General features: G+C 39.4%; 1 protein-coding gene across 1 annotated transcript in view; it reads right to left on the reverse strand.

Moving 5' to 3' along the window:
• The window catches only part of abca4a (ATP-binding cassette, sub-family A (ABC1), member 4a), a 58220-nt gene that overhangs the window by 2405 nt on the left and 30382 nt on the right, over nucleotides 1-25433 (reverse strand). The window contains exons 11-46 of the mRNA XM_041814731.1: nucleotides 24837-25034; nucleotides 21256-21461; nucleotides 20993-21169; nucleotides 20554-20776; nucleotides 18645-18866; nucleotides 18131-18335; nucleotides 17933-18010; nucleotides 17003-17374; nucleotides 13837-14014; nucleotides 13589-13720; nucleotides 13320-13459; nucleotides 13011-13148; nucleotides 12626-12773; nucleotides 11298-11422; nucleotides 10692-10897; nucleotides 10290-10344; nucleotides 10045-10125; nucleotides 9126-9295; nucleotides 8661-8785; nucleotides 8469-8567; nucleotides 8188-8377; nucleotides 7848-7942; nucleotides 7537-7569; nucleotides 6956-7061; nucleotides 6674-6748; nucleotides 6398-6567; nucleotides 6119-6296; nucleotides 3870-3985; nucleotides 3580-3727; nucleotides 3371-3494; nucleotides 3124-3253; nucleotides 2840-2960; nucleotides 2682-2744; nucleotides 2494-2600; nucleotides 2246-2387; nucleotides 25-159 (exon numbers count right to left, since the gene is read on the reverse strand). Of these exons, the coding sequence (XP_041670665.1) occupies nucleotides 25-159; nucleotides 2246-2387; nucleotides 2494-2600; nucleotides 2682-2744; nucleotides 2840-2960; nucleotides 3124-3253; nucleotides 3371-3494; nucleotides 3580-3727; nucleotides 3870-3985; nucleotides 6119-6296; nucleotides 6398-6567; nucleotides 6674-6748; nucleotides 6956-7061; nucleotides 7537-7569; nucleotides 7848-7942; nucleotides 8188-8377; nucleotides 8469-8567; nucleotides 8661-8785; nucleotides 9126-9295; nucleotides 10045-10125; nucleotides 10290-10344; nucleotides 10692-10897; nucleotides 11298-11422; nucleotides 12626-12773; nucleotides 13011-13148; nucleotides 13320-13459; nucleotides 13589-13720; nucleotides 13837-14014; nucleotides 17003-17374; nucleotides 17933-18010; nucleotides 18131-18335; nucleotides 18645-18866; nucleotides 20554-20776; nucleotides 20993-21169; nucleotides 21256-21461; nucleotides 24837-25034 (5211 nt within the window). The remainder of the gene's footprint in view (nucleotides 1-24; nucleotides 160-2245; nucleotides 2388-2493; nucleotides 2601-2681; nucleotides 2745-2839; nucleotides 2961-3123; nucleotides 3254-3370; nucleotides 3495-3579; nucleotides 3728-3869; nucleotides 3986-6118; nucleotides 6297-6397; nucleotides 6568-6673; nucleotides 6749-6955; nucleotides 7062-7536; nucleotides 7570-7847; nucleotides 7943-8187; nucleotides 8378-8468; nucleotides 8568-8660; nucleotides 8786-9125; nucleotides 9296-10044; nucleotides 10126-10289; nucleotides 10345-10691; nucleotides 10898-11297; nucleotides 11423-12625; nucleotides 12774-13010; nucleotides 13149-13319; nucleotides 13460-13588; nucleotides 13721-13836; nucleotides 14015-17002; nucleotides 17375-17932; nucleotides 18011-18130; nucleotides 18336-18644; nucleotides 18867-20553; nucleotides 20777-20992; nucleotides 21170-21255; nucleotides 21462-24836; nucleotides 25035-25433) is intronic.

A 25433-nucleotide genomic window follows, 5' to 3' on the forward strand; every position in this document is an offset into this window, starting at 1 on the left:
TAATCTTCTCAGTGCTGAGCTCACCAGAAGCACCAGAGCAGGACAGCCGATCATGGCGATGGCTGTGGACAGTTTCCTCCTGTTCCCTCCGCTGTACGTCCCGGCACTGTGACCAGCGTACTCTGACAGACCCAGCTTCTGGATCGCCCACTCGGCAACCTTGGAGATAGAATAGTTTTATAATTTGGGCTGACTCAGGAAACATAAAGTAGATTATTTATTTAGAAGATAAATTTAACAGCTTCACAGACCAAACTGTACTACACACACTTTTTAGTTTCCAAGTATGTCAGGATTTAAAGGGGACATATTTTACCCTTTTAAGACAAGTTTATATTGGTCTCAGAGGTCCCCAGAACATGCCTGTGAAGTTTGTTGCTGAAAAAACACTCAAGTATTGGATTTTTGCATGTCTAAAAACCCCTCTGTTTCAGTCTTTCTCAGAACGAGCCGTTTCTGTGGCTTTAAATGTTACTGAGCTGTCTGACTCCACCCCTGACCACACCCCTCCCAGGAAATGGATGTGGCACTCCTGATGTCACAATGTTACAGACACTTTTATCCAAAGTTAAGGACCTGACTGGGATTCAAGGGAAGGCCAACCAAACCTGGGGGCAGTGCTTACTCCCCACGTGAGGTCATGAGGTTCATTTCGGCACACATTTTCTGAAAGGTGGAGAAAGAGAGGGTAAAAGGGAATGGATTTTCTGATATTTGATGGGATGTGGACAGGCCAGGGGCACATATTTTTTGTTAGAAAAGCCTGAAAAAGTGATTTTTGCATAATATGTCCCCTTTGGCTGTAGCCCAAGTAAGTACATAAGCATTGGTTCTACAATCAAATGGCTCTGGTGAATGAATTTTTAAGGTGCACAACACAAAAAGACCAACAAAACTGAGGAGTCAGCACTCAAAAGTATCCCTTTGAGCAGTTTTATTTCTTGGCAAGGCAGTGGCTGTAACTGACACATTTTGACTCACAGTTTTCAACAGCCTTGTAAACAAAGAGCTGAAGATTACCTTAATTCCAGGAAGCATACTAAGCTATGCAGATGCAACCTTCACAATGAAACTGATAAGGCTTCCTGGAAAAGTTTAGTGATGTCAGTGGGTCACAGGCTTGATGCAAAGGATTTGCAACTAAATGTTAAATCTTAATCACTTTAATCTATTTTAAGTCTATCTGTTCCAATAATTTTGCTCACCCAAGAATTTGGTGGTTTGTTACAAATAATTCTATCTTCTATGCTGTGTATCAGATCCAGATGTAAATACCCAGGAAATAGGGAGAAATGTTGATCCTTTTTCTTATCATCTTTTGCTGTTAAACCCAAATATTTTCAGTCTACAGCAAAAATAAAGGATCTGGCCTCACTGTGTTAATACTTTTAGTGGGAGTGTAAACATATCCTAAGGCCTTAGGCACAAGTTTCCACAAAATGCACCAATAGGGATTTTTAAAAAAAGACGATAAAATAGATATCAAAAATAAGGCAAGTTGTGGCCACATTTAAGTACCTAGTGTACATACAATTAGTGCTTTGAAAAAGAAGCTCCTCCAAATAAAAAAGAGCTCAAGTTATCAGGAGAAAATGCAGTATTTGAGAAACCATATGATCGCTCTTCTACTATTGCATTAACTGTAACTTTTGTATACAGAAATATTTTTGGCCATTAGATGGAGCTGTCTTTATTCAAGGCAGCTGAGTTAAAGGGGCGGGGCCTGGAGATAGTTCAGTTAATTACACTGCAATAGCTTTAATTTCAAACAACAACCTCAAAGAAGTAGTGAATGCTTTAGCATTTTTTTTTCAGCTGTACACTGAAGTATCTGACTGAACTGTGACAAAACAAATGCTGGTGTTATTTCTGACAGGTAGTGGTCAGGACCACCATGGTCCACCACCCCTATAAAGCCTGCTTCAGGGGACTCTGGAGGGGGAAAATCCTCCACCTCACAAGATCGCTATGAGGCAGCAATGCTGCGGGACTCTGCGTCACTTTCTGGCAAGAGGAGTCGCCTCATCTGGAAAACCTCGTCCTTTGCCCCTCCCTCCTCTCAGTACCAAACTGCCCATTTTGTGTGCATTTTTCAAAAGTCTGAAGTTGACGGACTTAGCTCTGAGCTGGGGGTTTACTTACACTTAAACAACACTGAGAAACAATCAATCCTTCTTCTTTTAAATGGTATAGAGCTGATTAACCTTTTTAAAATGATTGTTTTTGCAAAAAAGTCAAATCTCACCCTGCTGATCTCGTGCTCTGGGACTCCTCTGAGTCGGGCGTATAGATGAAGATGTTCTCGGCCTGTCAGCAGCTCATCAATGGCATCAAACTGAGGACAGTACCCCATGTTCTGATGGACGTCCAGGATGCTTGTCAAAATACTGAGAATTTGTACGGAAAAAAATCCCTCACTTTTACTAAATGCCATAAAACTGATAGCATGATTCAGAAATTAAATATATATTTCATGTTTCATGATTTCCAGACCTGTGACCAGCAACTGAAGCCTCCCCTGATGTGACTTCTATGTCTCCTGTCAGCATCTTAAAGGTTGTGGTCTTTCCTGCTCCGTTCACTCCCAGAAGACCAAAACACTGTAGACAGTCCAGATATAATACATTAAAGATGTATAAGACAGAGACAGATTGTCTCCTCAGTAAAATACATGAACAAACCTCTCCTGGTGAGACGCCCACACAGATGCGGTCCACTGCAGGGATTATTGTTCCTGGGTATGTCTGACAAGACAGGAATAAAAGAAGGATATATTTAAGTTTTGAGTATCTTTTCTAGTACTGTGGATCCATCTTTGATGACATTAAACATGTCTTACCTTGGTTAGGTCTCGTATGCGTAATATGTCATTTGATTTTTCACTCTCATAGATCCTCTCTCGTTCCTGAGCCACGTCTAAATCTTCATTTAAAATAAAAGGCTGTGGTCCCTCTGAAATCCTGATAAAAGAGAGATAAAATACTCAGAAACAAAACCTCTACTACCACCTTTTTAAAAATTGGGCTAAACAAATAGTGCAGAATCTCTGCATTTTATTAAACCCACTGTTTTAAAACAATATACATCTGGTAAAGTTGGTTATTTCAGTTGTAATTCACTTGCCAGTGATCAAGGAAGAAACGATACTGAAGGAGAAGGTTTAGGATGAAATAGATAAGTCCTTCCATGGCCATACAGAATAGGTTCTTCCCAAGAAAGTCCCAATCAAATGGGTCTGGACTGTAATCTTCACCTGAGGAAACAGAAATATTACCCATCTGTTGGTCAAGATCTCAGACTTTGCCATGCATTTTACTCATCAAAGCCTTCAGATTTTCCATACAGAATGTGTTAGTGTGATCATGATTACCAAAGCGAGCAAAGACATCAGTCATGGCCTGGTTTATGGCCATGTCTATGAGACCTCTTCCCAGGCAGTAATGGGGAAAGACAAGCAGCACTGTCTTTAGCAGCTGGTTGAGTTTGTACAGAGCCTGGAGAGAAAACCAGCACAGAAATAAAGAGGATACAGATGGCACAAGAGGGAGCAATTTTATACAATAACCCCGTTGTTCTTACTGAGGTGCCCTCAAACAGGTCGAGGATGAAGGTGATGGCACTGCTGTTGATGCCGATGAAGAGGTTGATGCAGGACAGAGAGACGTAGGCGGTGCTGGGAACGCTGAATATGAAGGACATGGGGTACATCATGGGAGTCACAGACCAGCTACGAGAGGCAGAGAGGGATAAACACAGCTTCAGTAAAGCAATAAGAGGGTCATAATTCAATGTCAAATACTGATGATATGTTCCAAAGTACCAAAAATTATAGTAAAACACAGCTGATTTTTTTAGAAAACCTAACTCACCCATAGAGCATGAGCAGAGCGATCAGTGGTTGGAGGTTGTTTCTCGAGGTGTAGCACTTCTTATCAAAGAAGATGAAGATTTCCACGACCATCACTGCACTGATGGTGTAATTCAGCTGGAGAAAGAACACAGTCATTGTAGATTTAAGTGTTTATGGAGCTGGCGCAAAAATCCCCAAAACTTGACATTTTGGTGAATTGAGCCTCCAGGTGAGCACTAGTAGTGATTTAAATGTAGACAAGTGGTTGGAAACAGGTTGAAATCAGGTCTGAACATCTAAAATCCCATTTCAACCCTTGTACCGACCAGCTTCTTATATTGCTATAACATCAATTTGTCAAATTACAAAGTGTTCTCTCAGTTTGATAACTTGTTCATTTACAGTGCCTTTTAGAAAGTATTTACCCCCTTTGGATGTTTTACTTTTATTGATTTTATAAATCAATCAAGATCAATGTAATTTGGCTTTTGTCCAGGTTGTTCAAGAGAAAACCACTATTAAAGAAAAATCTGGACTAGAGTTCTTTGGTCTGATGAGACCAAAATGGTGCTTTTAGGCCTTCAGACAAGATGCTACGTTTGGCAAACACCAACCACTGCACATCACCACAAAAACACCATCCCCACTGTGAAGCAAGGTGGTAGCAGCATCATGCTGTGGGGATGTTTCTAGGCAGCCGACCCAGGAAAGCTTGTGAAGGTAGAGGGTAAAATAAATGCACCAAAATATAGGAAAATCATGGAAAGAAATCATATTTAGTCTACATGAAAACTAGGGCTAAAGAAGGTTAAAAAATATTTTCCAGCAAGACAATGACCCAGAGCATACAGCAAAAGCAAAACTGAAATGGTCTAATAACAACAATGTGAATGTTCTGGGGTCAAAACCCAGACCTCAATCCAACAGAGAAATTGTGACTGGACTTGAAAGGGCCCTTTGCAACCTGACACACCTTGGGCATTTTTGCCCAGAGGAATGGAGAAAAACTGCAGTGTCCAGGGTCTAACTTTGTAGAAATCTGCTTTCCCTTTAACATTAAAGAGTTTTTGGTCAAAAGAGCCAAGTTAAATTTGCTATAGTTGATTTATAAAATCATTAAAGACTATAAAACATCCAAGGGAGTGAGTATATTTTATAGGCACCATTATTTAGGCAGACAATGAAGTTTAAGGCATTTCTCTAAAATCTGTTTATGATGGTGGATTAAATTAAATGCAAAGACACAATTTCATTTTATAAATAAGTTGCTTAATGGGCTTTGTGCTGTTGTACAGTAGATCTGGAGAAAGAATAAAGTTGTCCTTCACAAAAAGATCCCAATCAGGCCAATGGCCATTGTTAAATAGACATTAAAACTACAAGAGTTTTAATGTAAGAGTTTTGCCAGCGACTATTTGAAGATATCAGGTATGCTCAATTTGTCTGTTTAGATCAGATTTCAGCTGTAACAACAGCACGAGAGAAAACAATTTGTCTAAATTGAGCAGTTTTATGTCATTTATAGCAGAACTTTGATATGAAAAATGGTCAGGAAAAGATTTATTAGTAATTTCCGATCTAAACGGAAAAGTTGACACAATATCTGCAAAAAAGTGATGAACAAACTTTCCCTTTAGACCCAATTTTGAACGTTTTTTCAACCACAGCCATTGATGTGTTTAACTTTAAAGAAAAATATTAACAGCAAAGCTACATGCCTTTAACTGAAACTTGCTCTGAGTGTATAGACCTCAACAGTGACCACCCATTTTTTTCAAGCCTCTGGTTCCAGAAATTTCCCCATTGAAATCTTCACTGACATTTCAGAAAATCCTCTTATCAATATTTTTAATCCTTTAACTGAGCTAACCAGCTACTTGAAAAAATCATGACTGTAGCACGATTTGGCAAAAAATGGATTGTAAAACAGATAAAATGGCAAAGGTACAAGACTGTTTACATTAAAAAAAATTCTGGAAAAGAGGAACTTCACATCCTACAATTAATTTTCATTACCTAATTGATTGTTGATGATAGCTTTTCCGATGAAATCCATTAAAAACAAACAGTTTAAGGAGCTTCCTTTAAACTGACATTCAACTAAAAATGAACTTCTCTTCATTTAACGCTCTGGTAGTTTGTTCAAAGTCTAACTTATGACAATACAGCTAATTATCAAATCTGCTTTTGAGAAAACAAATGGGATCGTCACTTCTGGGAACTACACTGCTGAGCTCTTTATCTTTGAAGGTGTTACTGTGGATTTACCATGTCCCAGATGAAGTTGGCCATCCAGTAAACCAATGGGCTGACACCACTGACAAACTGCAGGTGTTTGGCCTGTGTTACCCTCTCCTGAATTAGATAGAGGACAAAGCTGGCTGGAACAAAGGACATGGCGAAGATGACACAGATGGCCACCACGGCGTCCACAGAGGTGGTGAGGCTGGAAAACAAACAGAGGACAACAAAACCATTGAAAGAAAATGTTGGCAGTCTCAGCCTTTGACATGTAATTGGATAGATGTCAAAGCTCTGATAACTCACACGGTGATCTCAGAGAGCTGCTCTTTGGTGAGGTTCAGAGGATGGTTGATGGCAGTGATTCCATATCTGTCCAGGTTGGCATCTTTTGGGAGATTAGCTCGGAGGATGGCGTTGTTCGCCACATTCATGAAGGCAACCATGGCATGCCAGCCCTTATTGTTGTACCACACCTGAGGAAGATGGTAAATGCTCTGGTTATGCCACGCTTAACCTTCAGCATATACTACACAAAGTTGTCTCTTTTTTTTCCAATGGATGTGACATTTTCAGACCTACCTTGACATTGTTTTCAGTCTCCATGTGCTTGAGAAATATTCCGATGTCCTTCAGAGTTTGTCTGGAGTATTTCCCCTATAATAAAAAATGCCATTTATAAAAGAACTGCATGAAGTAAAAAGAAAAAAACACAATAATAAAGATATCATATAATGGCACCATTTAAAAGGGAAATTAAGCATTGTTACAACAAAGAAATAATCTACCAAACACAAATTTCCTTACATTTTTGGGCTAGGTTTGTACCAGTTTAAAACATTACAGTATAGTAAAACTCCATACCCCGGTAACATTGAGCAGTCGTCCCAGCTGTACTGCCACTTCCTGGATGGTCTTGGGCTGCAGATCTAAAACAGGGAGCTGTCCTCCCACTGATATACCTCCATACCTGGAGACCACAGAGAAAATCCTCTTGACATTCACATACCTTACTTCAAAGTTTTAAAGTCACTGTACCTTGACCTATTTGCTCTCTAATATCCTGCAATGGTGACTGCACTGGTTAAAAGTCAAATTGCAGAACACCTGATTGGTAAACAAGTTAATGTACTCCCTCAGTAAACATTTTTTAAATGAGTTTATGGTCTCAAAATCTAGTTTCAAGCCTTTTTCAATACATCATGGTATTAAATTTAGTAAATTATGATCACATTTAGAGTGAAAGAAAGCAGAAAGCAGGGGAGGAGTTTGGGCAGCACCACCTGGGGTTGACAATTTGCTACAGGTTTGTCCTATCAACCAAGACAGAGGTGGTGTATCTTATACAGTCTCTTCTGGCTCAAAAACCTAAGATGTTCACAAAAAAACACTCACAAATACATTAAATCTCAAGATAAAGAAGCTAGATTAAAACTTGGATTTACCTTTGTTCATTCACCCAATATTTGCTTTTCAAGCTGTAAAGACATTTGGAAATAAACACAAAAAACATTTTTTAATATAACATATAACATTTTCTCAAGTGTACACTCAAGCAAATTTAAATATTTTGTAAATCTCCAGCACATTTGAAAATTTTAATTTAAAAATGTCTGAGTCCTGTGTAAACTTAAAGTTATCATCACTAAAGACACTAAAAAGCAGAGATACTAAACTCGGCTAATGCATTTTATTCTCAAATTTGCATTCAGTATTTGGTTTTTGGACTGTTGCAATGATGCATGGGAACTCATACCTGGTTCTGATGAGGCTTGGATAAGTTTTCACCAGGTAGTCAGAGATGTTTCTGCCTGTAAGATCCATAAGAACATCTCCTGTAGACTGGATCCTCTGACAGACAAAATAAAACATATTTTTGTCATTCGATAGAGAATAAGTCTTGTGATGGGGAACTGCATGTAGATAACAACTGAGGTTTTTAAATAAGAAATGTTCAAATACAATTTAGAGATCACACAGCAGAGTGCACACAGTAATTTAAAAAGTAAGGAAGTAAAAAGAATCCAGAGAGTTGTCCATAAATAACACACTAGAGGCTGTACATCAGAAACTCATTTTTAATATTGGTGTTCTACCTGTGGAGGTGGCAGACCTCCGGCCCCCTCAGGACACACAGGTAACATGGTGAGTTTTTGGGGGGTGCTGCACTGACAGTCTGGAGACGGTCTGAGAGCGTTCCACTTTGGACCAGCCAACAGGTCAATCAGGGCAGGATCAACCAGCCCCATCTCCCACTCTGTAGTGATGTTGTTGCATGGAAAATCTCTGCCATGGGAAGATATCAGCCCAAATTCAGTCCTAATTTTCAGACAGGAAGTTCTGGATAATGTACTCAGTTCAGTGTGGGGTGACTCACTCCAAAGGTTCCTCTGCCATGCAGCGAGTCCCAAAGCCAGGTTTATCCAACAGCACTTCAGCAAAATATCTCATCTGAGCATCCACAGGGTGCTCATTACTGCAACAGAGAAAAACAGAAAACATGTATTGACATGTAAGCTCCATATAACAGACAAATTGTGCCAGGTGAGCTTGTGTCCGCTCTGCCCACCTAAAGAAGGTGTACTGTCTCCCGTACATCCATGGACTGAGAGTTAGACTTGGATACTCCCCAAAAGGTGGAACAATCAAAGTGAAGGTGAGTGCCAAGAAGACAAAACTGGCTGGAAGCACAATCTACAAAAGAAAAGAGACACTGAGTACAAAAATAAGGTTTGGTGAAATTTCAAACTCTGTTAAACTATGTTTTTTGAAAAGTTTCTTTTATAAAATGATGTTTTGTAATTGTCATATGTTGTGAAACTTAAAGTGTTTTGGGAAATATTAATGCATCTTCTGAAATTATCTGAGAAACAACACAGCTGATGCAAAAAGAGGTTTTTAATGTTATGCATGTTAGAAAGCAATCACAGCACAATTTTTTTCAAGTAAAGAGTTTTGCACATGTAAAAATTGAGTGCTGTTAATATAACTTTGCTGCAAAATCCAATTCAGACTGTATACAAAGTTTGGTTACCTGTGCAAAGAAGTCTTTGTAGGAGCGTGTGGCGTGATGCAGCCTCTTTATAAGCAGAGCGATGAACTGTTTCATGGTCAGACTAAGTCCTCTGACTTGGTAAGACCCACAGCCATCAGAGCCTCCTGGGACATCACATGGACCCTGACCATTGGTCTGCAAGACCCCGTCTGTCTCTGAGGTGAAGAGCATAGGTTTTAATATGAAGTCTGATTTTTATGTTACAGATTTAAGAGGCAAGGCAGGAAGCCGAATGCTCCCCTGTGACCAGTGGTCAAAAAGCATTTAGCAGAAGAGCTCCACTAGCCTGTATGATGACTATATTAGCCAATCTGTGCTTCATAAGCCAAAGCTGACACGCTCTGGATCATACTGCTGTCAAGAAAATGTTTCAGCCACAATTTCTTTCTAGGAAAGTTTAGGACAAGATGCTTAGTTGTCTGAAATATTACATATAATTCATGTAATTTAATAGACAAGACAAAACTGCTATTCAGTGTAGAGAAGAGCAACACTGTAAATCTGACACAATTCAGAATAAACAACTAGTGATGTGGCGTGTCCTTATATTTGCCCTGCTCAAATTAAACCAAGTCGGGAAAAAGGTGTAAAACTTTCCAATGGTGTAAATGAAAAAAACAGTCACACATACTGTAGATCTCAGTGTTTCCACATGTTTACAACAACTTTTTTTTCATATATTAAATGTATTGAGACCCACATTTTGGATTTTTAGGGACTTTAAACTACCTTCATAGATCTACATTCTGTTAATAAATCAAACGAATGTTGTGTAGTTTCATTTACCAATGCTTAATTGATCGTGAATTCTTTCAAACTACAGGAATATGTGTTTCTGTAGTTGGAAAGAAGAAATGATGCTGATTCCAGCTGAAACAGCAGCATTTCAGATCATCACCTTCTGTAGGCTCCATATTAACAGCCACTCTATTGAATCCACAGAGTGAAGAGCGAGAGATGTGCTTCAATGATTTCTTCTCTGAGAGAGTTAGAAAGTTGGAAATGTAGTGTGAAAATATGAAGGAGTGAACTACAAGAAACACAACGACACATTCAGACATGCTGCTAACCAAAAGGACAACAAACACAACCTGCATAATAAAAAAAAAAAGCTTTTGTTTTTTTTTGCTTTTTTTTTTTTACCTTGTATGCATTTCCTGTTGGTTGCATTCCCATCAGCAGTGACCTTTAAGAAGATCTACAAGTAAAACAATGATTTTATTGTGAGTAAACAGGGACAAACAGATGCTGTTGATTACAAACAGAAGCTAATGACTTTGAAGGTGAACGTCAGACCGAGACTGTGTGACGGATTGCTTTAATAAAACTCTCATTACACTCTTTTGTGTTTTTATTAAGCTGATGTTGAGCTCTGAAAACAAAAAACATCACTTATACTTTGATAAATAAGAAACTGTCTCATTCAAACCGCTTTGATATATTGTAGCTTTTTAAAACCTCCATTAAAGTTGTAAATATGAACCACTTTTACTACTTTTGTTTATTTAAAGTCAAAGTATTTTTGCCAGTATTGTTCCCACACACCTCTTCGAGGGACGTGTCAGACACTCCAAAGCTGCTGAGGCCGATGTCCTCCAGGGTCTCCTCCAGCTCTCTGAACAGGCTGGCGTACGCTCGAGGCTGGAAGTTTCTGTTAGGGAGGAGGTAGGTCACCTCCTGGCCGATGGCCTCAATGAGACGAGCCTGCGGCACGTGGTGATGGATCAGAGCTGTGATGGCCTCTACATTACCTGGAAATAAAAGGCAGAATAGTGCTTTTTTGTGAGCTGCAAGTACAATACAATGCTGCTGTTGGGCCAAAACCTCCTATGTTGAAATCACCACTTTTCAGGGAACAAAAAAAAAAAAAAAAAAAACGTAAGGTGGTGGTCAACATCTTTTGACTGGTTTAAAATGTGTAAAACCCACTGACAGGTGTAGGGGGTGACCAATAGCACTGAAAAATTGAAATAGGACGTTTTGGCTCGACGTCAGCAATAAGTACACTGATCACAATTGCAAAAGTGATATTAATAAACATGTCAAAATGATTTCAATCCATTTTATCATGGGTTGAGAAGTAAAATAGACTAAAACACAAGTATAAGGAGATTTACAGTGACTAAAATGACACAATAATAATCGCATTACCATCCAGTTGTCTGTCAGGCTTCTTCTCCTGGTCAGCTTTAAACTTTGAACATGTTGAGCATTTACAGGAACACTCCTTTGTACAGTCACAGCTCCCCTGCAGAACAAAATGTGCATGAAAAACAGTTTAATTTGCATTTCCTACATGCATTTTTACTTTGAATCTCAGAGACTTGTCACACATAAGAGTAAAACTATTGTGTTTTTCTTAATTTAAACATCTCTGAACGGTAATAACAATAACAGAGTCATTCACTAACAAGCAGATTTTGCACTCTCAAGATATGCTGCATCCACTGATGTGGCAATGTTGGTCTAACTCCTCTCTTCCTCAGTTTAACTGTGGTATTTTTCATTGTACTCTTGCATTGCTGCCACAAATCAACAAGCTGGTCCTTCTGGTCCTTTCTCATATCCATCTGACTTTATGTGTCACATTCACTGTTGTTGCTATGGCTGTGTTTGTTGTGCTTTCTCAATGCTGACAATGCTCCCCATCATGCAAGATACTACTGGCGTTAGGCCAAATGTTCACATCTCCATTTATCATGATTTTTGAAAAAAATAAATCAGGGCTATTAGCCATCCTTTACATCTGTAAAAAAAAAAAACACTGATGTAAACCACATAGATATAATTCACAACTGTTTAACTAGTTGTACCTTGAATTTTTCTTCACATTTTTCAAATTTACCACTGGATCATTCCTTAATGCTTAACAAACCTGTGGCAACATCTAACTACATTAAAGAGTACTGTAATCCTACATTTTGAGAAGTTATTAGTCAAGAAAATACCCTTAGTATGGCTTGATAGATGAGTTGGCCATATCCCTTTAGATAGACAACACCTTACACCCCTAAACGGGCATGTCAAAATATGGCTTATCCATGTTTCATGCTAAAATTTCGGTAAAACAAAACCTATCCTGACATTAAGCAATATTTTTCACCTTTATAATGTGGAAGTTTCATCAAGTTATCATGGTTAGTTATGATTTTAGGGCCATTTGTTTGGGACCAAAACAGCATTTTTAAGTCATGGAGGAAACAGGAAGTTTGAGACACTCTGGCCACTGCTGATAGGTCAGATTGTGTGATGTCACTTTCCGCAACATCTCAACTGATTGCCTGAGAAAAATCATGCTGGTACTACTGTATCACAGGGAGTTAGGGGAGGCAACTAAGGACGTCGACCCAAGGGATCATATATGGTTCCTTTCCCCAAAAATGGAAGAATTACATTTTGATTGGGAAATTGAAAGGAACTTTTTTTTTAGCATTTTATGTGTCCCCACCTCTCGAATGTCATGTTTCATCCGTCGTACAAGAGTGAGGTAGAATCCAGCTCCAAAGCAGTTTTTGAGGAAGATGGGCGAGCCACAGCAGTAGAGACGGCCCTGAGAGATGATGGCCACCCGGTCGCTGAGAAGGTCGGCTTCATCCATGTGGTGAGTGGACATGATCACTGTGCGTCCTGAAAAATGAGATGAAGTGGTAATATTATGGACGGATGAAGAAAGAGCTGTTACTTTTCTGATTAAGAGGTCAAAGCAGCAAGTTACATTACTGTGTAAAGAGAATCAGCTGCAGAGGTGAAAAAGAGTTAAAGTGAAAGGAAAACTGGTAAATAAAAAGATTATGGGCATGTTAGGAGGTCGTAAACACATGTTTTCCATCTACTTCCTCTTATAGCCAGCAGGGGTCAGTCTACCTGCACGGTATTTGAGCAGCAGATCCCAGATGGAGCGTCTGGAGTACGGGTCCACTCCTGAAGTTGGTTCATCCAGAATCACCACCTTAGCCCCGCCGACAAATGCCAAGGCGACGGATAACTTCCTCTGCATGCCACCTGGAATAACAAATCATGAAGTACTGCTGGGGCACAGCTCACAGTGTGTGAGCATTTAATCCATGAGTGCACAAACATGTTTCCAAAGCAAATATCTTCTATTTGAAAAAACAGACAAATTCAACACATGCTCTTTGCAGCACTTCTTTCTGTGGATGCACTCAGACAGACCTGAGAGGTTTTGAGTCAGTTCGTCTCTCTTGTGTGGCAGACCCAGATCCTGAAGCATGTTCTCCACCTCCTCCTCGGCCTCTGCTTGAGGACGGCCTTTTAGTAATGAGTAGAAGAGGATGTGCTCTGCTACTGTCATGCTACCAGAGAGCAAAAGAGAAGGGGAAAAAATGTGCCTGTTAAACATTGCACTTAATTGTTTTCTTTTTTACTACACCGCGATTTAGTCATGCCAGCTCAACAATCAGTGTACACAGAGAGTCACATACTGCTGAAAAAGGATGTTGTGCTGGGGACACATTCCCAGAGACAGACGGATGGTGTCCATGTCTGTGCGGATGTCATTCCCATAGATGGTGGCTGTTCCAGAGGTGGGAGGGAACATACCTGTCAGAATGGACCTGGGATAAAGAGACAGAGAGAATGAGGCAAAGTAATGTAGCTTGTTAATGCTGTAAAGACTGATGTTTTTTTACATCTAGCTTTAAATGTGTCATGTGAGAGTTTGTGTACATACATGGTGGTGGTCTTCCCTGCTCCATTGTGACCCAGAAAAGCAGTAATCTGACTCTCATAAAAGTTGAGGGTGAGTCCGTCCACAGCAGGCGTGGAGCTGTCACTGAACACTTTGACCAGATCTTGAATACAGACACCTTTCACCAGATCAGGTGGATCTGCTTCAAAGAACTGCTGACCTGCAACAGCAGAGACAAAGACAAAGATAAAGCTTCAACAACATATTTATACTTAATGACAGAATTGGCTGGGCCCCAGAAAAATCCAGTAAACGGACCCTCCCCACTTGTGGTTTATTGATGCCATCAGTGCATGAGTGTTTGGTTGGTAGCATTAGTGCTAGCGTCCCGGCTTACAGTTACTTCATTTTTGAGCTGGAAAGGAAAAATAAGCATCACTGTTTTCACCCATTTTTGCCACAGTTTTCCCACTTGTAACCTGTTTTTGCCACTTTATCACCACATTCAATCATTTTTCTGCTTTTTCTACATTTGTACCTTTAAACCCATTTTTCACACTCTGTATCCACTTTTCCCCACTTTTTTCCAACCAATTTTTACCACTTAGCCACTTTTACCATTTTCTTTTTTCATTTTATCATTTAATTACCTCCCGCCCCCCTAAAAAAAAAAAAAATCATTTCAGTTCCATTCTCTGGAACTCTGATGTTTGTGCAGATCATGACTAAGCTATGAATTCTAACATTACTATCCAAATGGTTTAGTCCAGTGATACTCAACCCTGCTCAACCAAAGAGCCAAATTGTTAAAAAAAAAAAAAAAACCTTGGCAAGAGCCACAATCTAAGTGTCGAAAAGTGCCAAAAATGGGTTAAAGTGGCAATAACAAAAAGGTGTAATGGTCAAAAAGCGGCAAAGAAGTGACAAAAAAATAAGTTACAGGTGGCAAAAATGGTCAAAAACAGTCAAATGTGGTAAAATATTAATAAATAAAATGGGCAAAGCAGCATCCAATGGCAAAAGGTAGCTTAAATGTGCAAGAACAGGCAAAAAATGGCAAAAATGGGGGGAAAAAATGCAAATAGCAAAAAGCAAGTTAAGAGTCAAATACTGGTGAAAAATGGCAAAAATTGATTAAAAAAACAAAACAACTTACAGGTGGCAAAATTGGTCAAAAATGGTAAAAATGTGGCAAAAAATAAGTGAAAAGAGACTAAAATGGACAAAAGTGGGCAAAAATGGGAAAAAAGTGTCATTCAGTGGAAAAAGGCAGCTTAAATGAGTGAGAAGGGCAAAACATGGTAAAAAGTGGAAAAAAATTGCAAATAGCTAAAAGCAGGACAAAAAAATGGTGAAAAGGGGCAAAAGAAGTGGCAAACTTGTGCTTAAATACCTGTAAAAATAGATTAAAAGTGGCAAATAAGGGGGAAAAATTGCAAATAAGGGCAATGGAAAAATATAAACAAAAAATAAAGGTTGACAATTTAAGCCAACTGTGCAAGAGTGAGAAAAAAACTGATTATTGTGACTTGCAATGGATCATTTCTGAGGTGTAAGTTTCCCTTTTTAAGGTTTTCTGGGGAAATAATATTTCCAATTAAGACATAAAAGAGCCACAATTCACCACAAAAGAGCCACATGTGGATCTAGAGCCACAGATTGAGTAACACTGGTTTAGTCAATGCGCTCATCCACATGATCAAAAAATAAATAAAGGAAGAAAGAAAGTATTTCTGCTTTCAAAAAGGCAGTTTACAGTTTGTAAACGGCTTTATTGTATAACATATATGAATGAACTTCATTTTTGTTCAGTACTTATTACTAATTATGTTGAAGTTGGTCCCCACAGTCAGGACTTGTCTAAGTGAGTCAATAACTTCTCTCATGCTGCAAAAGGGCTTAGTGCCCAAAGGCATTCTGGCAAAACACTTCAGATTAAAAGCCAATCGTCAAATAATTCAGTACAATTAAAAAAACAATTTAGATTATTGAGGCTGGTTTACTTAAAACTAAAATTACGTTCAATCAATTCAGAAAAAGAAGGTTGAAACAGATATTTTGTGATTTTTAAGAACACAACCCAGTGTTTTAAACGTCCTTCTAATGTTCGGCCTTCCAGTGTAGTTAAACTTCTCTTTTTAATAAATATATTTATCTAATCATTTTCAATTTTACTACCCACTTTCAAAGGGTTAACAGAGACAGTAAAAAGGAGAAAAAAAGGGCACATAAATCATTGAAAGTAAAACAGTAAAATAAAGCAACAGCAAACAGACAATCTGCACAGAATATTAATACAAATAAGTTGAAGTTTTAGGTTGTTTTTGGTGATTAAGATAAGAATGGTTGCCATATGTTGTCAAAAGTAGCAGAGGTGAGAGCGATGCTGTGTCTCACTTTTTCTATATATAGCAGATTGGTCATTTCTTGTAACCAGGTTTGAAGAAAAGCTTACCTTCTCAGCTTTGCAGAGAGTTGAGATATTTCTTTCTTTGCTACAACCATGCATAGTCTTATGCAGACACATTTTGTTTACAGAATGGCTATGAGTGAAGTTGCTGTGAAGTTGCAGTTGAACACTTCAGAGAAACACTTAAAGACATCTGACCAGAATTTATTCAGTTATTATTCAGAATAAATAGGCAAAAGCTCCCTCTCCTGATTTCCCCTTTGGCAGGTTGGACTGACGATGGGTAAAAAGTAAATCAGTTCTGATTCAGACTTTATCAACACCTAACATCTCTTTCTCTAAAGGTGACAAAAGTCATATTTTATTCCTCTCCTGTCTAAAAAGGTTACAGATGTGAGATCAGGGGATTGGAATTTCAAGGCGTGAAGAAAAAGATTTCTATCACTTATTAACTCAGAGTGAAACTAAAGCTCTCAGTGTGTTCACATGTGTCAATGAGTAAACACATAACAAGGACTTTTAGTTCACACACGATAAATGTGGCAGAGGGAGAAAGTGAGAGCAAACAAAGAGACTGAGAGTTTGCTTGGATAAAAATAACTTCAAAATAAATAATTAGCTATGTCAAAATGTATATGATGAATGGTTCATCTGAATCATAATTGATGTAGAAGTTGCAACCTCAGTGTGTGTTTTTATGACAGTTAGCAATTGAACAAACAAAATCAAAGCTGTGTCCCATTGAAACTTCAGGGCAAGGGCACACTTATCATTTCACAAAGAGAGAGACTGAGATACCTTCTTTGTCTTCATGCTCATGGTCCTGCTTCTCCTTTTCCATCCTCTCCCGCTGATCTTGATGTTCACATGACGCCATCTTCTCCAAAATCCTCCGTCTCTCCTGCTCTTTCTCTGGATCTTGATTTTTCTCCTGCTCTTTCTCCAGGCCGTTTGGTCTCTCCTGCTCTTTGTCATTATCTTCACTTTTCTCCTGGTCTTTCTCCGGAGTCCTCGGTTTCTCCTGGTTGTTCTCCTCATCTTGTCTCTGCTCCTCTTCTTGGTCTTCGCTATGGATTTCTTCCCTGTCTTTCTCTTGATTTTTCTCCTCTTTCTCCTCCTTCGGCTGCTGTCGTTGCACTTTGTTTGCCAGGTTAAGAAAAGCCTTTTTGTCTAAGAGTTATTGACACATTCAAAAAGAAACAAAAGGAATGTGTTAGAAATTGTCTTGGGACTGAGAAATAATCTTTGTTTCAGAGAAAATTATACACTTCAGTTTTAATACCAGACGTTTTGTGGACTTCTGAGTTCCCATAGGGAGATAATATTTATCATTTAAGAAAATATGGTCTAATGAACACTACGCAGGTTTCTAAAAGCTCTAAAAATTGTTGAAACACAAAGAAATAACTAGTTAATCTGTGGGTTAATGAGCTACACAAATGCCAAAATTACACTACAGTGAATCAGCACTATCACATAAGGACAGAAGAAGAAATAACTTCTTTCTATGTATTTGAGTGGGGCTAAAACAAAGCATAACACAAGTCTAAATGAGTCCCAGCAGAGGGCGCTCTTGTCTCATATAACACACCAATCCCAGTGTGAAGCTCCAGAGAGATCACAAGGAATTGCAATGAATGAAAACCGATGGCAAGTAGAGTCATTAACACTGCTCAAAAGGTAAAAACTCTTGCACACAAGACAACATTTTTACTTTTGTTGTCTTACCTGAAACTGGAGTCACAGTGTTGAGCCAATAACAGGGTAGGAAAGGAAAATAAAATGGTCGACCGATTCCATACTGCCCTAGAATTTAAAAAAGTAAATGTAATCAGGTAAAGTCCAATGAAAATGTCAAAAAATCAAAGAATTATTTGTCTTCACTGCAAACACTGTGATTTAATCTTTTATTTCTCTTTCACTGACCAGGGAAGACATTGTCCAGGTACCAGGCGAGCACGGCATACAGCACCGTGTCCAGGCCCATCATGCAGATAGAGGTGAGAAAAGAGAACTCATCCCCTTCAAGTGGACTTGTCTCAATGTTGTCCCACTGCAGACCCAGACCCTGCTCCTCGTACCTGGACAGGTATTCTGTCCCAAAACCAAAAGCCACCTGGGAAAGGAGACTCTGAAGGAGTAGGAAATGAAAATATACTGTTATTGTTTTTATTATCAATCCAAACACATATTCCTTTATTACTACTTTAGTTAATGCGCTTTACATCAGCAGTTTCTTTGCTGAAAGCTATGTCACTCAGAGTCTTACAGCAAAGACGTATAGCCTCTCTACATGAGGCATGCAACCTATGAACTGGGCTGAAGTCAGTCTAAAACATCAACATTTTTATGTCATATGAGCAGGTTCATAGTCTTTTGGATTGCTTATCTTAAATGCAGAGCAAATGCATACGGAGTTAGTTAGACATGTGACACCCACCACCAGGATCTTCATGTCCTTTGTGATGTGCTCCTGCCAGGCGAAGCAGAGGATGTGTGGCAGATAGAGAGTGAAGTAAATGATGCCACAGCAGGCGGCCGCCAGGTTGGCCTGGTTGAAGAAGACGCTGAGAAGGAAGCATTGCATGATGGTCGCTGTAGTGAAGGTGAGCAAAAAGAGGAAGAGGATGAAGGGGTTGCTGTAGTTCAGGACTCGACCCCCCTGCAGGACAGAGAGAAACATAAAGGGTGATTCAGCTGGAGAATAATATACTGACTAATGCAGCAAAAAGAAAATGTCTTTATTTATATACTTTAAAGTAATCATTTCACTTTTATCTAACAAGCTCAAACAAAAAGTCAATTTATTTCCTTGGGGGTACAGGGCCTAATAAAAGTATTCACCTCCTTGGTTGTTCTGCCCTTTTATTGATTTTATAAATCAATCATGGTCAATATAATTTGGCTTTTTAACCAAAAAATCTACAAAAAAAAATATTAATGCCTTTCAAGTCATTATGTAGTAGATGCACCTTTTTCTGTAATCACAGCACTTAGTCTGTGTGGATAGGTCTCAATCACACTCAAACATCTGGACACAGCAATTTTACTCCATTCTTCTTTGCAAATCTGCTCAAGCTCTGTCAGGTTGCACAGAAATTGGGCTTCAACAGCCCATTTCAAGTCAAGTCTCAAATCCTCTTGGACTGAGGTCAGGGCGTTGACTCAGCCACTCCAGATCATTCACCTTGTTTTATGCTTCGGGTCATTGTCCTGCTGGGATATAAATCTTCTCCCAAGCCGTGGTGCACCTGCAGACTGAATAACATTGTCCTCTAGGATTTTCCTGTATTTTGCTGAATCCACTTTACCCTCTGCGTTTATAAGACTTCCAAGGCTGGCTGCTGAGAGGCATACCCACAGCATGATGCTGCCACCACTTTGCTTCACAGTGGGGATGGTGTGTTTGCGCTGATTTGTATTGTTTGGTGTTTGCCAAACATAGCATCTTGTCTGATGGCCAAAGCGCAGCAGGGTAAAAGATCCAAGGGCACGTGTACTTTTTCTAGGCACTGAAAGAGGTTACGGTCTGATGCCAGTAATATTTAAAATAACTTCTCTCTTTTTTATTAAATTCTGTTGTTTTAAACCAAAGTACAATGTGCAATCAAATCTATGTAATATTTAAGGTTTTAAGTATGTGTTTTAAAAATCCATTCTAAACCCTTTTTTTCTGAAATAACTTCCTCAAATTCTTTCATTATGTTGTACTCTATACACCAAATGTTTGTAACATAACCAATTTCCTGATAAGGAATCAAACAAAGTAGTTTAAGTCAATATTTCATATGGTATTAGGGCAAATAAATGCCATATTAGTGCATGGAAATTAAAAGTATTATGACATATCTTGGAGTAAAACGTTTGGTCAACCTTTTTTCCACTAGGGGTCTCCACAGTCCTTTTTAGTATAACATACCAGCTGAGCATCAGCCACATGTGATGACTTGTGGTTTTTTTACAAGCTTTAACAGTTAATGATTGACGAGCTCATTCCCCATAATTCCCATGATGTCACTGTGTTCACACAGTTCACTCATTAATGATTTATCAGCACGCAGTAAGAGGAGCTTATTATCAATTCATTATTCAAGGAGAGAGAGATGTTAATGATCAACAATCAGACTAATATCTTCACATTTACACAAGTGGACATGATCAGAGACATCATAAATATATTTTTTAAAGACTTTGCCCTGGGCTTGTTGTCTCATAGTTATGTAATTTTCATCTAAAAGCAGCTGGCATGTAAAATCTGAAATTTAAGGGTATAATCGGGTGAATGGCTTCAAACAGCAGAAGTGAAAATGGCTTAGGAAAATAGGGGTCTTTAGTAAATCCTTCCTCACCATGATGATGGCAGTGAGGAGAGCGGTGCTGGTGCCCATCATTAGGAAGCTGTCAATGAACCAGGTGGACCAGATGACCCCATTTGTAACCCCGATGGCCTTCATGGTCTCCTTTAGGCGGAGCTCCTTCTCCAGGACTATACTCTTCACTATCATGGACACAGAGTAGACCCAGGCCAGCACCATGAAGATGGGGAAACAGCGGTTCAATGTTAGCATGAAGCTGAATGGAGAAATAAGATGGAGAAGAGGGTTAAAGTTACCGAAGTTTGAGGGAGTTTCTGACAATCTATCTCCCTCACTCAAAAGGCAATTCATAAAGCAAAATAATGACTATCTTTAAAATCCAGTGCTTTAAAATGCTGTCATTACTGTGTTCTGTTTCTCATTACAGCTGATCTTTATTTGTAGTTGCTCTGTTTTCATGTTTTCTACTCACAGATCATCCACATAACACGGGTAGGGCATCTGCTGCAGGTAAACTCCCAAAGGCCACTCCTTCCCGGTGTGGGTTTTTATGATGCCATGCTCGATGATGTCCTGCAGGTACGCAAAACCTCCCCAAACATAACGCAAGTCATCCATGGGGTCAGCTCGGGGGCCAGGGTCCCAGTACCTGAGAGATTAATATGCCGATTTAGTGTCAACAATTACAATCTTTGCTCTGAATGTAATATTTTAAACTTGACTGTTATCCCTGACCTGTCTTTAACCTTGTTGGTCCGCTCCACAGCATCAATGTCCATCCTGATCTTGAACTTCACATGAGGTGGGACGTTGGTGGTCCAGGGGTACATATTCACAAAAACAAGTCCTGCCCAGAACTTTGAGTCTTTCAGCAAATCCAAGGCCCGAAAAGTGACTGTATCCTCGTCAGGCAGAGCCACAAACTTATCCAGGTTTACACACTGAAGAAGAACCAATGAGAGAGAAATTCATTAATGGACAGGGTTAGAATAAGCTGAACCTAGGTATAAGAGGAGATTCTGACTCTATCTGGTTCTAAGAGCTATTGCTCAGAAGTCTCAGGTATGAAATGGGTTTTTCATCTTATTTTATCTCCAGAATCAGAAGCAACCATAAGGACGTAGAGAAGACTCTGGGCTTAGCAAACACAAGGTTATCAGCAGAAAAGGCTAGGTGTAATGTTTTGCATCATCCAAGTCATGTAAAATATAAAACATGGAGGGAGTCTCAGTGGCATAACTTATTAGTTTCTAAATGTTAAAAAGCCCTACATTGGGGGCCATGAAACTGGAAATGCTGAGTCTACATAATGTTCACTCAATAAGTTGATTATAGAGGGTGGTTTGGCTGCAGACTGCAGATCTGAAATGCCTCCTTTGGCAGACACTATTGTGAGACGCCAGCAAGGAGTGTAATTGAGGGTCTAAACTTAAGGAGTTTTTCAGTTGCACTCATGAAACTAGAAAAGCTCTCGGAGAGCGCAGATCTCTGCCATTAGCCCTATCTCCCAATAGTGAAGAATCCTTTAAAAACATTCTTGGATCCAGACGGTGATCCAGATCACTCCCAAAACTAATTCGCCGATTATTCCCTCCCCAGAGGGGTGGAGACAGTGAGGCAAAGTATTGGCTTCACTACGTGTAGAAGTCATGGCAGAGGGTGAATATTCCTCTATTCCTCCCAGCATTGTGAGTATTCTCGCCATAATTCGTTGTCTTTCTCTCTGTTACACTCTGACTCGTCTCCTCGACCGGTTGTGCATCTTTCAAACTCTATAAACTCAAAAACTTTGAATAAGTTACTCATGTCCGCCATCTCCTGGTTTAAAGTGGTAACAGCACAGACCTCCGCCATTAGCCCTATCTCCACATAGTACAGAATCCTTTAAAAAATTCCTGGATCCAGACGGTGATCCGGATTAGTCCCAAAATCTAATCAGTTCTTCCTTATGCCATTGCTGACATTTCCTGAAAATTTCATGAAAATCCGTCCATGACTTTTTGAGTTATGTTGCTAACAAACAAACAAACGAACAAACAAAAAAACAAAAAAACAAACCCACCCAATCACATAACCTCCTTGGCAGAGGTAATAACCACATTTCAATATCACACACTAAGCTAGTTAGACTAGCTAGGTTAGTTATGTTGCTATGTTACCTATGTAGCTTAAGCCGGCCACACACTACGGGATTTTAAGCCTGATTTGAGGCAAGATTTGCTTTCCCCGAGGATTGGCATATCCTAAATGGTGCCTGTCGCAAACAATTATTTGTCTAAATAATCTGCACATGTGTGGAGTCAACATGATGATTTCACTGCTCCTAATCGAATCCTCCCAGACCCTGAATCGTAAATAGCAAAGGCAAGGCTTTGTCTGCTCTGAGGCTGTCAAAATTAGATTTGCAAATATTGACTAACACCATGATAAAGCAGTTATTAAATAAATTATACAAAGGCTTTTTGATAAGAAAAGCATGCATTTTTGATGACAGTATCTTTCTTTTTCTTCTTTCTTGGGTCCTGGAGCGACTGTTTCCCATATTGATGTGTATATCCCATGGCATGGATATGTGAAACAGTCCATCTATTGTTTCAGGTTAGGAATAGGGCACAAAGTCAAATGAAAGTCAATAAACAGTCAACAAATATCACTAAAAATAAAGTCCTCATACACTGAGGAGAACTGCACTGCTAATGAGCAGAATATGCATACACATCCATCTTTGTGATGAGGAATACTCTGCCAGGACTGCGTAACACCAAGGTTTCTACCATAGTTGATTCTATCTGCAAAGCAAACAAACATGAAATGGACTGGATTTGTCTTTTTGTCTTGTTTTGGCTCATATTTCATCAGGATTTGCCTGGCAAAGTTGTTGGTGTCTTATGTTTATCATGCTCTTGGCTCAAGGTAAATCTCCCAGGGGCACTGAGGAATTCAGGCATACATTGGCACTGAAATATTTTCCTGGATAAGAGCATTATTTTTTGTGCTGATGATGCCAAAGAAAAGTCAAAGGATCACCAAAGTCATCATAAATTCATCTTCAAGGGACCTGGAATCTACAATTTGTCTCTACCATCCTTTTCACAGTTTTTGAGATCTTTCAGTCAGAATAAAAGCATTCTTGCCATCCTAAAAAAAAATAAATAAATAAAGGAATGTCCTAAAGCTGCCAATGTTGGCTCGTTTCACTGTGATGTCTCTTCCCTGCAAAGCGTGTCTGACATAGCCATTCACTGTAGACTCATGCAAATAAGTAGGGCTATGATCCAAAAGGAAACAACCCAAAACAACAACTTATCCTCCAAGATGTCTAGCCCAGACATCTTAACAAACCCAAAACACACATACATGCAGTGTTTGCATCCAAAATGCATGCAAATATGCATACACAGACACAATGTACACAAAGCATGCCCAACAAATTATGTAAATCTCAAAGCTCCTCCCTTCATTTACCTAAGAATTCACCTCCAGACCCTGCAGCCCCTCTGTGAGCAGAGATACTCATGCATGCCACCAACGTGCAGCCAACCAACCATCAAGCCCACGGTCATTGTCCCCGCTGTATAAAAGACGGAGGATGGAGTGACAGCTGTATCTAATCGGCCTCAGTCGTTCCCACTCTCTCTGTCACACTCAAGTGCTGTAAGCTTCAACTTGGACAAAAACAAAAAGCACCAACCATCCACACAGCCGCGCCCCCCATGTCACCCCCCAGAGCGACAGGCCTCTCATCCCGATTAGCCTCCGACGGGAAAGTCCTGAGTTTAACTTTGTCTCCAATGCATCCCTCTTCTAAATGTGCATGGCCCTCACAGGAGAAGGTTTGTGATGTTTTGGGGTTTCTCTTTTACCCTCCACTCCATCAAAGGGAGACAAAAGAGGCTCGACAGCTTGTTTGTTGCTCTGGCTCTCGCCCACCTGGGTCGATCTGTGTGTCTCTGGAGGGGGGGACAAATTACAGAGACCGAAGAGAGCCTATCTAAATGCTCACATACGGATTCTTTTGGCAACCTGAAATCAACAAGTGACAGACCTGTGATAAATGGATTATATCATGAAAAGGTCTTTCCTAGCACTTGACCTCACAAGTGAAGTGAGTTTAGTCCACATTCTTTCCGTCAAAAGGGAGAAAAGTTGGCAAAAACATTCTGACACCTAATTTTCATCTGGGTTATTGGACTGGCCTTTTACTAGTCAGGTTAATTCCACACTTTGAGCCCCATCTTTCAAATTCTGGTCAGTGGTACCTGAGAGGTGAATGATTTCAAGGTAAAGAAGTTCTAAAAGGATAAAGTCCCACTCACATCTCCGTATTGGTTGAGCATCCTTATGACTCGGTCAGTGAGGTTGAAAATGTTTCTCCAGTCAAAATCAGGAACATCAGGAGGGCGCTCCCCTGGTGGGCCATTGTGCAGGAAGTTGAGGATGTGTTTGGAGGAGAAAGGAGCTTCATCTAGAGTCCGGTCAATAAAATCCATTACTGAGGGATTACGGATGGTGTCCTGAAACCAACAAATGCAGGAGAAAAAAAATAATTGATATGTTTTTACATTAAGAAAGTTTCTAAGGAATACTTTTCTGCTGCTTCAATTGTAAAACAATCCAAGACAAAATTATGTCTTCATTGAAAATCAAGTAACTTAAAGCTTCAGCATACGTATTCAGTGGTTTTCTTACATACAAACAGGGGTAGAATTTAAGTTAAAGGTAATCATTATTAATTTATATATTTTAACGACTAAAATAAGGTGGAAAAAAACTGGAACTGCTCCTGTTTAATGAAGATGCAAAAGCCTTTCAGAAAAAAATCTCTAAGGTAATATTCTGCTGGAGATTTTTAGTATTTTTCACCAAAAATAGAGGTAGCACCACCTCTTTTTGGAGCTACCAGACTCCGTAAA

Source organism: Cheilinus undulatus, linkage group 19, assembly GCF_018320785.1.
Source record: "Cheilinus undulatus linkage group 19, ASM1832078v1, whole genome shotgun sequence".
In the NCBI taxonomy this organism is placed as follows: Eukaryota; Metazoa; Chordata; class Actinopteri; order Labriformes; family Labridae; genus Cheilinus; species Cheilinus undulatus.